General features: G+C 52.2%; 1 protein-coding gene across 1 annotated transcript in view; it reads left to right on the top strand.

Annotated features, from left to right (window-relative positions):
- The window catches only part of LOC142699464 (ATP-binding cassette sub-family C member 8-like), a gene marked incomplete at its 3' end in the record, with an annotated part of 108,455 nt that overhangs the window by 68,804 nt on the left and 22,701 nt on the right, over window positions 1–16,950 (top strand). The window contains exons 8-9 of the mRNA XM_075848053.1: window positions 11,527–11,682; window positions 14,221–14,355. Of these exons, the coding sequence (XP_075704168.1) occupies window positions 11,527–11,682; window positions 14,221–14,355 (291 nt within the window). The remainder of the gene's footprint in view (window positions 1–11,526; window positions 11,683–14,220; window positions 14,356–16,950) is intronic.

Below are 16,950 nucleotides of genomic sequence, written 5' to 3'. Positions count from 1 at the left end.
CTTCCCAGTCAGAGACTCTTGCACTTATCCCGGTTGATCTTGGACCCAGATGCCAACGAGTAACTTTCCATTTCCGACATCACCCACTCAGCCTCCCCTTTCGAGGAGACAAAAATGGAGACGTCGTCCGCCTATGCAACCGCCATCTGAGTGACTTTCGGCCCGACTCCCGCCATTGGCTCACAATCAATCCCTTTAAGAAAAGGATCAATCGCAAACGCATATAGCAAAGGGCTCAAGGGACAACGCTGGAGGACACCAGACCCAACCTCAAATGGGGTTCCAACCCAACCATTCACTAGCGCGAAATTCTGAGCCCCAGTATGTAAGGTCTGAAGCCAATCGTACCACAGAAGGACCGACCTGAGGTACTCATGGTCCATCTGGTCAAAAGCTTTAGCTTGGTCCAAGGACAGAATGTACCCCTTCAATCGACCAGAATTTCCCTGCTCCACTGCCTCTCTGACACTGAGGACGGCACTAAATGTGCTGCGGCCTGGAACAGAGCAATGCTGGACCAGCGAAAGGAGGCGGGGTGCAAACTTCACCAGCCGATTGAACAGCACCTTTGCGAGAACATTTCTGTCTGTATTGAGCGGCGATATGGGATGCCAATTTTCAATACGTGTCGAGTCTTTAGCCTTCGATAAAATGATCAAGGCCGACCTCCTCATTGACAAAGTACCCGAGGAAAGGCACTCATTAAACACCTCAGTCAAGAGGGGAACTAGGGTTCCCTTGAAGGTTTTATAGAACTCAGATGTTAAGCCATCCTGACCTGGAGGTTTTCTGAGGGCAAGCCCATCAATCGCCAGCCCCACTTCCTCTTCCTTGATCGAGTCTATCAAAACACCAAGAGAGGGGTCTACCCCTGGCTCAGGGATGGTTTCAGCCAGGAAAGCCGACATCTCGTCTCGGTTTGGATCTTGCTTCCCCAAGAGGTGCGAGTAGACGATCTGACAACCTCCAAGATCCCTGATTTGGATCTCTTCAGAGATCCTGTACTATCAATCAGTCCTGTCACAACCTTACGACTCACTGACATCTTACAGTTCCTGTAGGGGTCGGGCGAGCGGTACCTCCCGAAATCCCTCTCAAGAACTAAAGATGTGTGCCTATCATACTGACACCTCCTGAGCAAAGCTTTCACCGCGGAGATCTCCTCCCCACTACCCCCAGTTGAGACCAGATGTTTGAGTTTCCTCCTCAGTTCCTGATATAGGCGGTACCTACTTATGGACCTGAGGCTCGAGAGCCTGCGGAAAAATCCTGCCACCCGGCCTTTAAACAACTCCCACCACGTAGACTTAGTACCACTGAGATCCAACAATGGTACCTGGCTCTGAAGAAAATCCTCAAAGGCCTGTCTTATCTCCACTTCTTCCAAGAGAGTAGAATTCAGCCTCCATATACCTCTTCCCATCTGGAGGGACTCTGCAATGTTCAAAGAGAAAATAATCATACAGTGATCGGAGAACTCCACCTCAACAACGGACACTGGTGAAGAGATGGCTTCCTCCTTCAAAAAAAACCTGTCTAGCCTAGACCTACAACTACCTCTACGATAGGTGAAACCCGCGTGGCCTGGGGTATGCCTGATGTGGATATCCACCAGGCGAGCATCGCTAACTATAGTTTTTAATGTCACACTATCATAAACCGGTCTCTCTCGGAGTCTAACGACAGTTTTAAAATCCCCTCCAAAGATAACTTGTCGGCTCATAAAAAGGAAAGGCTTAATCCTCATGAAGAGACTTTTCCAGAAATAGCCGGACACATCATGAAGTGATTGGGGGAGGCAAACATGACAAGGGTTGCAGGGGAGAAGGAATGAGGTGAAAAGTTCAATGGGAGGAGGGGGAGGAAGGTGGAGGGGAGGGGGCGAGGTTTACAGAGGGCATATAGGAAGGGTGAGAGACAGGTTCACGCCATTCACGCCCCAGGAAAGCAGTTAGCCTTGTCACACAGGACTAACCTGAGGCGTGATGCAGGCCCTGATGGAGCGAGTGCGGCAGGCTGTGGCGGAACGGGGCCTGGCTTGAGGAGGAGCTCGGGAGGACAGGTCCGGCGGCCTCGGCGCAGGAGGTGTCGGCAGGAATTGAGGAGGCAGTGGGTACGAGTGCGGCCGGGTCGCAGGCAGCACAAGAGGAGATGATATCCCCCCTCCGGCGGTCACGGCGGGTGCGGCCTCCAGAGCGCCTTAGCCCGGATGATTTGCCTAGGGCTCGACGCAGGCTTGGGAGCCCCTCGAGGGACCCTTCGGGCCGGGATTCCGCTCCCGCCGCTAGGGGGCGGAGGTCCCGGTCCGGGAGGAATCCCGGTCGCCGGTCGGGCCCTCCGGAGAGAGGAGGGCAGGGTCCCAGGCCAGAGAGACAGCCTCCTGTCTCCAGGTCAGCATCACGTGGTTTTGCGGCGGGCCGATCTGGCGATGCACCAGTCGGGCGGCCCGCCTGTCAGCAGGATGACGTCCCCGGACGGTCACGCAGGCCACAGTCGGTGGTGCTGCAGTGGCGGAGGGAGGGGGCAGCAGTGGAGCGTGAGCGGAGGCTGGAGCGACCCCTGACGTCATGCAGTAACTCCGAAGTACAGGACGGTACATACGGCTGCAGGGCCTGCGGAGCGGCGTCAGGCCCGAGATGTCCGGAGGAGGGCGAAGACGGAGGTGTGTTGATCGAGGATGGTTGTCGTGGGGGTCCCGTCGCCCCGGCTGGTGGGAACTCAGCGCCCACGCAGTCTGGTGAGTCACTCTCACCGTTACATTCATTTCCAGCGTTATTTAGATCCCCGGGGGTTGGGGGGGGGTTCCCAAGGGGAGGCAGTTAGAGAAGTTGATAATAGTGGTTTGATGGCTACTGTTAGGGGGGGGGGGGAGATGTTCAGGAATTGCTTGGCTGTGTAAAAGCGTTGCTAGCGCGTTGTGAGGGTGGTAGTGTGCCCGCTACATCCCCGGTCGCAGCGTGGGTCCCTGCAGCGGGGGGGGGGGCGGGGAAACGGAGGAACCACGGAGGACGCTACCCGTGGTGGAGGTCGGGGGGATGACGGTTGCGGTGCAGACGGATAAGGATAAGGATGTGGATAGGGTGAGGTTAAATGATAAAGCAAAAGGCGAAGTGTACGTTTGTTTTGAAGGGTTGTTGGGGTCACATTTAAAGACTGAAGTAAAAGAAAAAATTTGGAAAGATGAATACGTCGAAATTTTCTCGCTTCTTCCGTTGGAAAAATTTAATTTAGACAAGGGTAAAAGGTGGGAAAGTAAAAAGGAGGTGGAGGAGAAGCGTCGATATCGTTTAATCCCCCAGACGTTTGTGAATTGGTTACAGGCGTTTGCCATTCTGGCAAGTGTTTTAGGGGAAAAGGCGCCGGAAAATTGTTCCGCCCTTTTCGGGTACATGGATGCGATAGGTGAGGCGCACCGTTCGTATGGTGGTCAGACTTGGTTGCGGTATGACGAACAGTTTCGTCAGAGGAAAGCGGTTCGTCCCAACATTAGATGGGATAATAAAGACATTGGGCTCTGGTTAAAGGTAATGGCCCCTGCTAAGTTCGGGCAGTCCTTTCAAGGGGGGGGGGGGATGGGGTTGTCGGCCCCTCAGGACAATCGGGGGGAGGGACAGGAGGGAGGTCGGGCTTGTGCTGGCAGTTTAACGACGGCCAATGCAAGTTCGGGGCGGGATGCAAGTTCAAGCATTCTTGCTCCTCTTGCGGCGGGACTTCGCACGGGTCCGCCAAGTGCTTTAAAAAAGGTAAAGGAAAAGGGGGGAGTGGTGGGGGTCATGGGGCTGACTCCGGTGAGGTGGGAAGAGATGGAGCCGTACTTAAATAGGTTCCCGGATAGGGTAAAGGGCGAGTTGTTGCATGGTTTTCAGTTTGGTTTTGTGATCCCTTCCCCGGTTCACGCGGTTCCCCTTTCCCTATGGAATTTAAAGTCGGCTATGGATTATCCGGAGGTAGTGTCAGAGAATTTGCGTAAAGAAGTGGGGTTAGGGCGTATGGCGGGGCCGTTCCAGTCTTGGCCCGTTCAGGACATGGTAGTGTCGCCATTAGGGGTTGTTCCAAAGAAGGAGCAGAATAAATTCCGGCTTATCCATCATTTGTCACATCCACGGGGGTTGTCTGTTAACGATGGCATTGTCCCTGAGCTATGCTCGGTGGTATATACGTCGTTTGATGCAGCAGTTCAGTGGGTGCGGCGGTACGGGGCGGGGGCCCTTATGGCGAAGACCGACGTGGAAGCGGCATTCCGGCTTCCACCGATTCACCCGGACAGCCAGCGGCTGTTAGGGTGTTACTGGGAGGGGGCTTACTATATGGATCGGTGTCTCCCGATGGGTTGTTCAGTGTCTTGCGCGTTCTTCGAGGCGTTCAGTTCGTTCCTGGAGTGGGTAATTCGTGAAGTGGCAGGGTTAGAGTCGGTCATACATTATCTAGATGACTTCCTGTGTGTGGGCCCAGCGGGTTCGGGGGTGTGCGCCAATTTGCTGGGGGCAATCCAGTGGGTCGCTCATCGTTTTGGGGTTCCGTTATCCCCAGAGAAGACTGTTGGTCCTAGTACTTGTATAGTTTTTCTTGGCATTACTCTGGATTCAATGTCGATGGAGTGTCGACTTCCTAGTGACAAGCTGGATGCGCTGCGATTGGAAGTGAGCAGGACGGGTCGGCTTCATAAGATTCAGCTGCGGGATTTGCAGTCGTTGTTAGGAAAACTTAATTTCGCTTGTCGGATAATGCCCATGGGCAGAGTTTCTTGCAGGAGGTTGGCGTCAGCAACGGCGGGGGTTAGAGCCCCGCACCATTTTGTGCGGTTGACACGAGAGCATCGGGATGACTTGGCAGTATGGAGAGAGTTTTTACACTTGTATAATGGGAAGTCATTACTGATCTCGCCGGTGGTGGATAATGTGCGGTGGGAATTGTTTACAGATGCTGCAGGTAGTGTGGGTTTCGGTATTTATTGTAAAGGACAATGGTGCGTGGGGCAGTGGCCGGAGGAATGGGTATCTTTGGGACTAGTTCGTAATCTTGTACTTCTGGAACTCTTCCCGATTGTGGTGGCGGTTGAAATTTGGGGGGAGCGTTTTCGTAATAGCAAGGTGCCGTTCCACTGTGATAATATGGGGGTGGTGGTGGCGATCAATAATGTAACGGCTTCTTCCCCCCCGGTGGTTAGGTTGTTGCGGCGTCTGGTGTTGCGTTGTTTGTCACTCAATGCGTGGATTGTTGCGGTTCACGTTCCGGGGGTGCAGAATGACATAGCGCATTCTCTCTCTCGCCTACAGTGGGAGCGGTTTCGTCTGTTGGCACCGGAGGCGGATCTGGAAGGGGTCGCATTCCCGGAATGGCTTTGGGACTTGGTTTGCGAGCGGCAGGAGGTTTGATCAAGTCCTCTCTAGCGCCTGGTACATGGGTGGCGTACGACGCGGCGTGGAAGGACTGGGTGTCATGGTTAACAGGTTCGCCCGACGTCGGGTTGATGGAGGGACAGGTGGTGGCTTTGTTGGGGTTTTTGGGATGGGTATCAGTGGAAGGCTGGTCGGTGTCTAAAGTGAATCGTTTCATTTCAGCCTTGGCCTTTGGTTTTAAACTGAGGGGGTTGGCGGATTTGACTAAGGATTTCTTGATAGTCCAGGCTTTGAAGGGGTTTCGGAAAAAGGAGGCATGGCGGCCGGACGGCCGTCGCCCGGTTTCTTTCGCGCTTTTAGAGCAATTGGGTGAAGTATTGGGGAGGGTGTGTTTTTCGGGCTACGAGGTAGCATTGTTTCAGTTGGCCTTTTTATGGGCGTTTTTTGGAGCTTTAAGAGTGGGTGAGTTAATTTCCCCTAGCAAGAAGAGAGTGGGGGGTTTGCAATCGGAAGATGTAACAAAAGGTGGGGAGAGAGTGGAATTCTGGGTAAGGCGGTCAAAATCGGATCAAAGAGGTAATGGTAAGCGTGTGGTTCTGGGGGCTGTGGCAGGGGCAGGGATGTGCCCGGTACAATGCTACGCGCGATACGCCGCACTGCGAGGGAGTAGTGGGGGACCGCTGTTATGTCATAATGATGGTACCTTCTTGTCACGACGCCAGTTTACAGTTGTCTTCCGTAGGTGTTTGGAGGTGTTGGGTTTGGATAAGTGTATTTATTCACCACACTCCTTTCGCATTGGGGCAGCCACGGAAGCTGCGTCATGGGGGTTGGGGCCTGATGTGGTGAAACGCATAGGTCGGTGGGATTCAGGGAGGTATAAGTCATACGTGCGTCTCCACTTTATGTGATTTGCATTACTTGTTTTGTTATGCTGTTTCCGGTTGGTGTCATCGTTGTTATTCTTCTATTACAGATGGTTCACCTGCACTGGTGTGGATACTTGGACACTCGTATGTGCACTGGGGGGCTTTAAGGGCTGATGTGCGGCCGGATGGGCGGCAACTGGGGTTCCAAAGGTCATCAGTGGTTATACGGTGGCTGGGCACGCGCGGCATGGTGTGGAGTCGAGTTTTGCCGGATTTTCATCGGTATGCGCAGTTGGATCGGGTGCCTGATTTGTTGGTCCTTCATGTGGGGGGTAACGACTTGGGTACTCGTCCGTTTAGAGACCTGATTCGGGATGTCAAGTATGACCTTCTCCGGCTTTGGTCCTGTTTTCCGAAGGTGAAGGTGATTTGGTCAGAAATCGTGCCGCGGAGTGTATGGCGAAATGCGCGTTCGGTAGAGCGCGTAAACAAGGCCCGGGTGAAAGTTAATCGGGCGGTTTCCAGCTTTGTGGTGAAGAATGGAGGGTTTTTTTGTGCGGTACTACGATTTTGAGGATGGCCAAGGGAAGTATTGGCTAGGTGATGGAGTACATTTGAATGCGGTGGGCATTGACCTTTGGGCTTTGCGTATTCAGGAAGGGATTGAACGCGCAATGTTGGATGGTGGGGGCTTGCATACTTAAAGGTGGTCTAAGTATGCTCGTGTGGCGGATTGGGGGGTCCTTGGAGTTGGTGGTAATTTGAAGTGGGGGATTCATCAGAGGTATGGTCCCTAACAAATACATAATTGCTCATGGATATGGGCGTATTTTGGACTCCTGCTGGGTGGTGTCCCGGGGAGCAGAAAGGTGCCTCTGAGCCTGTAGGGGACGGCTGGGGGTAAGTAGCTATACAGGGGGCAGTTAGGCGCCAAAGTTTTGGAGCTCCAAGGACTTCCCCTTTCCTAGTAATGTTATTTATAAAGTTATGTTTATGTTCATGGAAATTTGTTAATAAAATGGCTGCTGTGGCCGAAATTTTCCAACCCACTGTCTCGTGTGTCTCACTGGGGAGGGGAGAGTGGCAGTGGAGGTAAGGAAAATGCCTGGAAGCAGAAAAGGGGGTGGACAGTATGAAAGGTTAAGCAAAAGGGATTCGAAATGGGGCGAGCTCTGTAATCCCATGGTCATGTCCCACCCAGTCTGGGGACCATAGATATTAATCTTAGTTCTTGCCCCCTCATGAGAACATCTAGGATCAAGCACCATTTCTAATTCAATCATCTGTCGGCATGTTACCGGTGCTGTGATAAAAACCGCCACACCGCTATACGGCTGAGCCGCAAGAGACCAATAGGAGGGCCCGCGTCGCCACTCCCTCCTAGTTTTTACGCCATCTGCCAAAAGTGCAAAAGTGACAGCCTGGTCTCCTGTAAAAACAAAATGTTGGCTTCAACTCGGCCAAGAAAATCAAACGCTGCAAATCTACCCTATCAGACTTAATGCTGGCAACGTTAATCGATGTCAGTGCCAACGGTGCGGGTGCCGCCATCTAAGATGATTGAGTTAGACGCCTTTCCTCTTCCCACCCTGCTTTTCCCTATCTGAGGAGGACCCCTCGGAATTCCTTCCCATCATTAGTTTTTTCGTGAAGAGTCCATTTCTTCCAAACATGTTACCTTCCCTTCTTTATTCTCCGTCTCGAGGGCAACCCTCACCCCCGAGGCCAGTGTACCTCGTAAGGGAGGAGGTTCAGCGTCCCTGGAGACCCTACCTTGCCCTCCTCAACTTTGTGAGGAGGAGGGTGAGGTAGCGGTTGGGGGAGAGACCCAGGGGAGTGCAGGTCCTGCCTTCCTTGGTCAGGGCAGAGTCAGATGTTCTTGGCTCTTTTAAGTTCTTTGCCTCTCTCCCTTTTTCTTTAGGCTGAACCTTCTGCTCACCAACACTTTCATAACGGGAGGACTTGAGAGTCTTCAGCCACTTGCTCTCTCTCTGGATCCTGATCTCCTCATTCAACTCAGCCTCCTCAAGTGCATCTGTTTCCAGGGCAGGGTCTAGGTGAGGGCCAGAGATCTCCCAAATTGCCTAGGCTTCTTTCCATTCCCTTTCGCCTTTTCTCCTGCCTTCGTTAATAAGAAGGGGGGCCTCTCTTAGCGTTCTTCACAAGTGCTTGGGCTCCGCAATCTCCACATGCCTCCTCACCTGCAGAAGCCACCACCCCACTTTCCTCTTCCACAGGTTTAGAGACAGCGTTGACCATGGAGTGAGGACACCGACTGAATGGGTGACCTAAGTCACCATACAGGTGGCACCTAATCTGGTCACACGTTGCAGCCAGATGGCCTACCCCCCCCCCCACAATGAGTGCACTTCTGCAGCCCGCGCTCAGGTTCGAAGGGTCGCCACACCGGTGACACATCTTCGGTTGCCCCTGGTAGAAGACTAGGCTTCGATCCCTTCCGAGAAAAGCGGAGGATGGAATGTGGGACACAGTTTGCCCATGACCAGATGCCAAATTCTTCCAAGTTCTTCCTTGGCATCTCCACCAGCTCACCATATCTGCTCAACCAGGTCATGATATCAACGCAAGAAAGTGACTTGTTACGTGTAAGAACAGTCACTTTCTTGTGACCACTCTGGCGGGATATTGCTTGTACAGCTAACTACCGCCAGCCGGACTCGCTCTTCACCAGCTCATAATTCCCCCAGAAGACCTCAAGGCCCCCCGAGTGAACAAAGCTGATGTCGAACTCGGCTGCACCATGAGGATGTATCAAGGCAAAGATGTCCCTCGCCTTGAAGCCCATCTCCATCAGCAGCTCCACCACCCTCTTTCTAGGAGGGCACGCATCATTGCCACGCCACCGGAGACGGACCACATTCCTCCTGGCTACAGCCTGCCCGGTTGTTGGGAGCGACCACTGATCTCCCCTTCTCTTTTGGAAGGCATCCAGAGCGTACCTCTCTATCCAAAAGGATAGGTCTCGCTGCACACCCCCTAATGTTAGGGTCTGCTTCCCTCCCCTTAAGGCCTCCAGGAGACGCTGTTGCAAGTTACCGTCCCTGGGGCCGGAGGATGAAGAAGGGTGAGCCGATGGTCCCTCCACCATAAGATCTGCAGGGAGTAGTAGTGAACGGAGCATTCGGCCCCTCTGCACCTTTGGATGGTGCACTTACTACGTTCACGTTTTATCCACATTTTCACACAACACTTTTATGTTCAGTTTTTTGGCCAGGCTCAATATTATTCTTTTTTTCCCCTCCTCCACTTTCCATCTCTGCATCATCAGGTGCTTTTGTGGGGGGATCGGCAGATGTTATAGGCGGTCCCTCCACGCTACCCTCCGCTGCATTGTTGTCCATGGCAACCAGAGGGGGTTGGGAAACATTTTCTATACAGCCCTCATGCCTTGCACTTTTTATTATATTCTTCTATCGATGTCTTGCGGCAGCGCCAGCATTGGGTTTTTAGCCTCATTATTTTGGACACCGCACCCACCTTGGGCTGCGGCATCCAAACCACTCCCCTTTCTCAGGGGGTGGCTTCCGATTGGCTCCATATCATGGTCAGCATCGCCTCTGCCCGGGGCAGTAGATGACCTTCCGCCTACTCTGCCAGCCGACTGAGGTGTTACCGGGCCGGCTGACATCCGGTCAGCTACATGGCGGGGAGGTGCCACTGACTTCCGGTCCACCCTGTTTACCGGCCCCAGACTCGCACTACTGGCCGGCTTTGGGGGCTCGCCTTCCGTCAGCCTCGGGACCACTTCCCCTGAAGCGATGTTACCGTCCCCTGTGCAGGGAATGGCGTCGGGCGCCATTTTACCCGGCCCCATGATTTTCTCCCTGCTTACCCATTCCAGCCCCACTGCAGAGGCTAGTACTGGGGGGCTTGTGGGATCTGCACCCTGAACTGAGACATCCTCTGGCCCGGAGAGCAGGGGAGACCCCAATTTATATAGAAGTCTCACCTGCTGCCTCTTCTCCTTTTTTTTTCTTCTTTTTCCTCAGCCGGCAGCTCTGAGCCGAAGCAGAATCCCTCCATCGATATTGGGGATTCCAGCTCCCGGATCTGGGTAAGTAGAACTGGGGGACGCTCGTCCTCGGACTCAGAGCTGCTCTCAGACGATGATGTCAGCCGCAAATTGCATGGCTCCGCCTTCTTCCTCACTCCTCCGTCCTCGCTGCTCGTCTTTCCAGTCTCGCTCGGTACCTCCGAATCCAGCGACTATCTCCTGACGCCATCTCTGGTCCTCTCCTCGCGGCTCCTCTTGGCGCCTCAGCTTTATCGGGAGCCGGGGCCACATTGCTGCTGCCCTATGGTGACTTTTTTTCTCGGGACTGACTGTCTCTTCCCAGCTGCCTGGCTTGTCCCTCCACCCCCCACCAGCCTGCTCCTGAGGGTGAAGGACCGAGGCTCCATCTTAGGATGGGGGCCCTCTCCAAGCCCAGGTACGATCTTACAAACCAGGGCTGAAGGTATAAGTAGAGTCCCTGGTCTGGGCCTGAATGCTGGAGTCCCAGGAGCTTCTCCACACAGGACCACATCATTTCACGCAGGACCACACCATTCCACGCAGGACCACACCATTCCACGCAGGACCACACCATTCCACGCAGGACCACACCATTCCACGCAGGACCACACCATTCCACGCAAGACCACACCATTCCACGCAGGACCACACCATTCCACGCAGGACCACACCATTCCACGCAGGACCACACCATTCCACGCAGGACCACATCATTCCACGTAGGACCACACCATTCCACGCAGGACCACATCATCCCGCGCACGACTACACCCGTCTGCACTCCTCAGCAGGAATGAGAGAAACTCCACCCTTCAGCAGCCTGTACCTCCCCCTCCCCTCTCTTTGCCTTTAGTTTCTATGAAAACGTTTATAAACCTTCTCCGTCCCCAGAGCATTATTTTGCAGAGATGCAGTAGACCAGACAGAGCAGGGGGATGCAGCTGCAGCCGTATATGCTGTAAGAGGGTATGAGAAGGAGGGGGGAATCTGCAGCCGGTATGTGAGCGTGCATGAGGGGAATAGTAGAGGGGAGGAGCAGACATCTGATTGGTACAGAGCACCCAGTACAGCTCTGACATCACACCAGGAAAAGCCCACCCACTCAGTAAGCACGGACCGAGAATGAAGACCGACAGAAACCACAGACAAAAAGGAAGAGGCTGCAAAATGCCCACAACCTTCCCGGCTCCACCACATTCTGCGGAGGATGGCGGTGGTTTTGTGTGGTAGCCGTAGGTGCGATTTTCTGGTTTCTGTACTTATTGTTTTTTCTCTCCCACAGACCAAGATCTACAACAAGATTCTGCACTTATCAACGTCCAACATGTCCATGGGAGAGATGACGTCCGGACAGATCTGCAACCTGGTGGCCATCGACGCCAATCAGCTCATGTGGTTTTTCTTCCTGTGTCCCAATCTCTGGGCGATGCCCGTTCAGGTGCGGCAGTCTGTAGTATGCGGAGCAATGACCGGAGGAGCTTTTACCTGAAATTCCTTTTATTTACTTTGCTCTCAGTTGTTTAGGTGAATGACATAGAAGATGGGGACCCCACCTGATTCAAGACCCCCCATCCCAGAATACATGTTCTCCTTCCCATCAGGAGTGTTGTGCCCCCAGGCGGGTATCCCCACTCTGCACGGTGGGGGGGGTCAGCTCGTACATGGCGGGGGGGTCTGCTCATACACGGTGGGGGGGGTCAGCTCGTACACGGTTGGGGGGTCAGCTCGTACACGGTGGGGGGGGTCAGCTCGTACACGGTGGGGGGGGTCAGCTCGTACACGGTGGGGGGGTCAGCTCGTACACGTGGGTGGGGTCAGGTCGTAGACATGGGGGGGTCAGCTCGTACACGGTGGGGGGGTCAGCTCGTACACGGTGGGGGGGTCAGCTCGTACACGGTGGGGGGGTCAGCTCGTATACGGTGGGGGGGTCAGCTCGTACACGTGTGGGGGGGTCAGCCCGTACACGGTGGGGGGTCTGCGTTAGGTCCTTTATCCAGGCCGTGACCTGTGTGTTGTGGTACAAGATATTATGTGACGAGCAGCAGATATGGGGGTGTTCTTTTATGTTCAGCTGTGAGCAGTTATTAGTGTAATTGTAGGGGGACCCCGAGCCTTGCGAGGTCTCATTCTCAGTGGACAGGCGGCTTGACAAGTGCATCGTCCCCATTGTTATGAATGGGGGTTTTATTGATTTGACCTCTGACAATTATCTGGTAAACTTCATTGTGGACCGTCCGGTTGTGGCTCTTGTGAGGGGTGTCCCGGCTGCCCACCATAGCCACATCGATATAACTGACACAGCGCCCCCTGTAGGGCCCTGTCCGCCCGCTGACTTGTTCTAGGCCACGCGGCTGTACATCACAGGAGACATCTGGGTTCTTCCGCAGACTCCTCTGCCTCATAAACGTCTCAGAAATTTAATATCTATTGATGAATATTCCTCAGCCGGCAATTATTGTGATTACTGAGACATCAGGGCGGAGAAATCCATCACCAGGACACGGAAGACGTGCCCAGACGTTGGCAGAAGTTTCTGCATTTGATCTAAAACGTGACCTGATCTTCATCTAAATCCCCAAATCAAAGAATACAATTACAGAAACCGCAGCGGGGGAGGGGGGGGGAACATCATGCATTTCATGACTTTAACCGAAAAATTTATGTGCCCGTGTTTTCCGTATCCGGAGTGGCCGACTGGGCAGAGATGGCTTCAACCATTGTTAATCAGTCCGGCACATTCAGCTTGAAGGGACATCCCAAGACATGAACGGTCTCCCGCTCCAGCCGTACAGTGACTGCGCGGGTCCCCTGGACCGTCGTCTTCGTGGCAGATCCTCCTGTTCGTGGATGGACACCCTGATGTTCCTCTAGAATTTGCTGCCACGATCCGCAGCTCTACCAGTGATGGCCCCCCCAGTGCATGGCACCACCGTCCCCTCACAGACGTGGCACGTCTCGTTTTTCACCAGACAGAATGTTCCGTTTTCTAAATGTTTTCCGGGGATGTGATTGTCTGTTATTGCTGCGATCAGAGCGAGTCCTTCGTGTCTCCCCAGTGATGAAGTTCATTTCCATTGTCGGGGAAACAACTTGTGTAACTACCACGGACCGGACCAGCGGCGTCATCCTGGTGTCTGAGCGACCTCCAGCTTCTCGTCCGCTCTTGGATCGGTTCCTGTTGGGTGCAGAGGACTGTACTGGACAGGGGTCATATTGGGGCCTCCTCCATCCGGGGTCCTCAGTAACGTCTGCCGGGCGGTCCGGGGTCCTGACTTCTGTAGGGAAGGTTCGTGTTACGCTTCACTTAGGGCAGAACCCCCGCCAGTCCACGGCCCCGGACTGATCCGTCAGTTCACACGTCCTCACATAAAGGGGTCCCCGTCCTTCTCTGTATTTGATTTTATGAGTTTGATACAAATCTGAACTTGTTTTAGGTCCAATTTATACAGAAATTCTCCTCCCCGGTGCAGGGTTCACATACTTTCCAGTCCTCGGTCTGTGGGACGGGGTGTTCTGTGATTATTCCATCCTCCGACCCTGAGGTCCCGTCCAGTATCCGGGGGTCAGTGAATGAGATGTTACCAGGTCACCGAGCCGTTATAACGTCCTTATTATGTTCGGGATGAAGGTTTTCTCCGAAGTTTTCCCCTGGGGTCGGTGGTTACCGCTCCACGCTGTATATCCGGGGGGGGGGGGCAGCGACTGACTTGCTTCATTTTGACCTTTTGTTGCAGGAATTTTTTGGGAAATCTCTGCGTGAATCTGCTGCTTTTTTCTCTCGCTGCTACGAGGAGGGAATCCCGAGCAGCCTGGAAGTGCGAGGGTTAAAATCGAAACTTCTGGAATATAACAAGAAGCGGTTGTAGATATTGTTGGTTTTAAGGTGCGGGGCGGGGGGGCACGTTCTCCGGAGGGTAGGATGGTGGGATGTTGTCCTCTCCCAGGTCTTAGTCTGATGAGGATCTTCTTCTTCTAGATTATTGTCGGGATCATCCTCCTCTATTATATCCTGGGGATTAGCGCCTTCATTGGAGCCGCCGTCATCATCGTCCTGGCCCCCGTCCAGTATTTTGTAGCCACAAAACTATCTCAAGCCCAGAGGAGCACGCTGGTATGTATACATCTTCTATGTATGTAATATATATATATATATATATATATATATATATATATATATATACTGGTCTATGTGTTCTAGGTATGTATTATATATATATTGGTCTATGTGTTCTATGTATGTAATATATACTGGTCTATGTGTTCTATGTATGTAATATATATATACTGGTCTATGTGTTCTATGTATGTAATATATATATACTGGTCTACGTGTTCTATGTATGTAATATATATATATACTGGTCTATGTGTTCTATGTATGTAATATATATATATACTGGTCTATGTGTTCTATGTATGTATTATATATATCTACTGGTCTATGTGTTCTATGTATGTAATATATATCTACTGGTCTATGTGTTCTATGTATGTAATATATATATATATATATACTGGTCTACGTTTTCTATGTATGTAATATATATATACTGGTCTAAGTGTTCTATGTATGTAATATATATATATATATATATATCTACTGGTCTACGTGTTCTATGTATGTAATATATATATATATACTGGTCTACGTTTTCTATGTATGTAATATATATATATACTGGTCTATGTGTTCTATGTATGTATTATATATATCTACTGGTCTATGTGTTCTATGTATGTAATATATATATATACTGGTCTATGTGTTCTATGTATGTATTATATATATATATATATATATATATATATACTGGTCTATGTGTTCTATGTATGTAATATATATATACTGGTCTATGTGTTCTATGTATGTAATATATATATATACTGGTCTACGTGTTCTATGTATGTAATATATATATACTGGTCTATGTGTTTTATGTATGTAATATATATATATATATACTGGTCTACGTGTTCTATGTATGTAATATATATATACTGGTCTATGTGTTTTATGTATGTGTAAAGGATCTGCCAGGCACTACATCTGGGTATACTCCCAGGATTAATCAGTCGACACCTGAGGCCAGACCTCTGAGACTGACACCTGCTCCCACCAATCAGGGTGGCAGGCTCAGGAGTGGGAGAGCCTATCGCGGCCTGGTCAGTCAGAGTTAGCTCCGCCCCCTGTCCATTTATACCTGCCGTTTTCTCTTCCTCCTTGCTTGTTATTCTTTTTGGATTCCTGGCCCCACTGCTGCCTTGCTCCAGCCTGCTTCTGCCGTGCTTCTGCCTTGCTTCAGTTCCGTTTATCCTGCGTTGCTCTGCCCCTGGCTTGCTTCTGCTCCGTGCTCCCGTTTGTATACTCCACTACTTCCTGATCCTGACTGGCTCATTCACCGCTCCGTTTCCTCGCGGCGTTCCGTGGGCTACTGTATTCCCTTGCGTGTTCCCTGTTTGTCTCCCTTGCACTTAGACAGCGTAGGGACCGCCGCCAAGTTGTACCCCGTCGCCTAGGGCGGGTCGTTGCAAGTAGGCAGGGACAGGGCGGTGGGTAGATTAGGGCTCACTTGTTCCCTTCACCTCCTTCCTGCCATTACATAATAACAAGCCCTTACCTGGTCTACTATTTCTTCTACGCTGACGCTATCATGGACCCCCTTGAGACCCTGACCCAGCAGATGCAGGGCCTCTCCCTACAGGTCCAGGCCCTGGCTCAGAGGGTCAATCAGTCTGACGCTGCCTTTGTAGTACCCCTCACCTCACCTTTAGAACCCAACCTCAAGTTACCTGACCGGTTCTCAGGGGACCGTAAGACTTTTCTCTCCTTCCGGGAGAGTTGCAGACTTTATTTCCGCCTAAGACCTCACTCCTCAGGTTCCGAGAACCAGCGGGTGGGTATCATTATATCCCGACTCCAGGAAGGGCCCCAAGAGTGGGCCTTCTCCTTGGCTCCTGACGCCCCTGAACTTTCCTCCGTTGATCGGTTTTTCTCTGCCCTCGGTCTCATTTACGACGAGACTGACAGGACTGCCTTAGCCGAGAGTCAGCTGGTGACCTTACGTCAGGGTGGGAGACCTGTTGAGGAATACTGTTCTGATTTTAGAAAGTGGTGCGTAGCTTCTCGGTGGAACGACCCGGCCCTAAAGTGCCAGTTTAGGTTAGGATTATCTGACGCCCTGAAGGATCTGCTGGTTAGCTACCCCTCTTCTCACTCCCCAGACCAGGTTATGGCCCTAGCAGTACGACTTGACCGACGTCTCAGGGAACGTCAGCTTGAACGTTTCAATGTTTTCCCCTCTGACTGCCCTGCGATTCCCCCCGAGGTCCCGTCTCCTCGCTCTTCCACGGAGGACTCGGAGGTACCTATGCAACTCGGGGCCTCCATGTCCCCTCGACAACGTAGAGAGTTTCGCAGGAAGAATGGTCTCTGCTTCTATTGTGGGGACGACAAGCATCTACTGAACACCTGTCCCAGGCGCAAGAATAAGCAGCCGGAAAACTTCCGCGCCTAAGTGATCATCGGGGAGGTCACTTGGGCGCACAGGTATTTCCCGTTAATACTAAACGCAATAAGATTTTGCTTCCCTTTCAGGTCTCGTTTGCTGGCCGGTCTGCCACTGGCAGTGCCTTCGTGGATTCGGGCTCATCTGCTAATATCATGTCTGTGGAATTTGCTATGTCTCTAAAAATGCCATTTATTTAT

This window comes from Rhinoderma darwinii, unplaced genomic scaffold (genome assembly GCF_050947455.1).
Source record: "Rhinoderma darwinii isolate aRhiDar2 unplaced genomic scaffold, aRhiDar2.hap1 Scaffold_1587, whole genome shotgun sequence".
In the NCBI taxonomy this organism is placed as follows: domain Eukaryota; kingdom Metazoa; phylum Chordata; class Amphibia; order Anura; family Rhinodermatidae; genus Rhinoderma; species Rhinoderma darwinii.
Note: the sequence above shows the minus strand (reverse complement) of the source record. Positions and strands in the feature narration are given on the sequence as shown.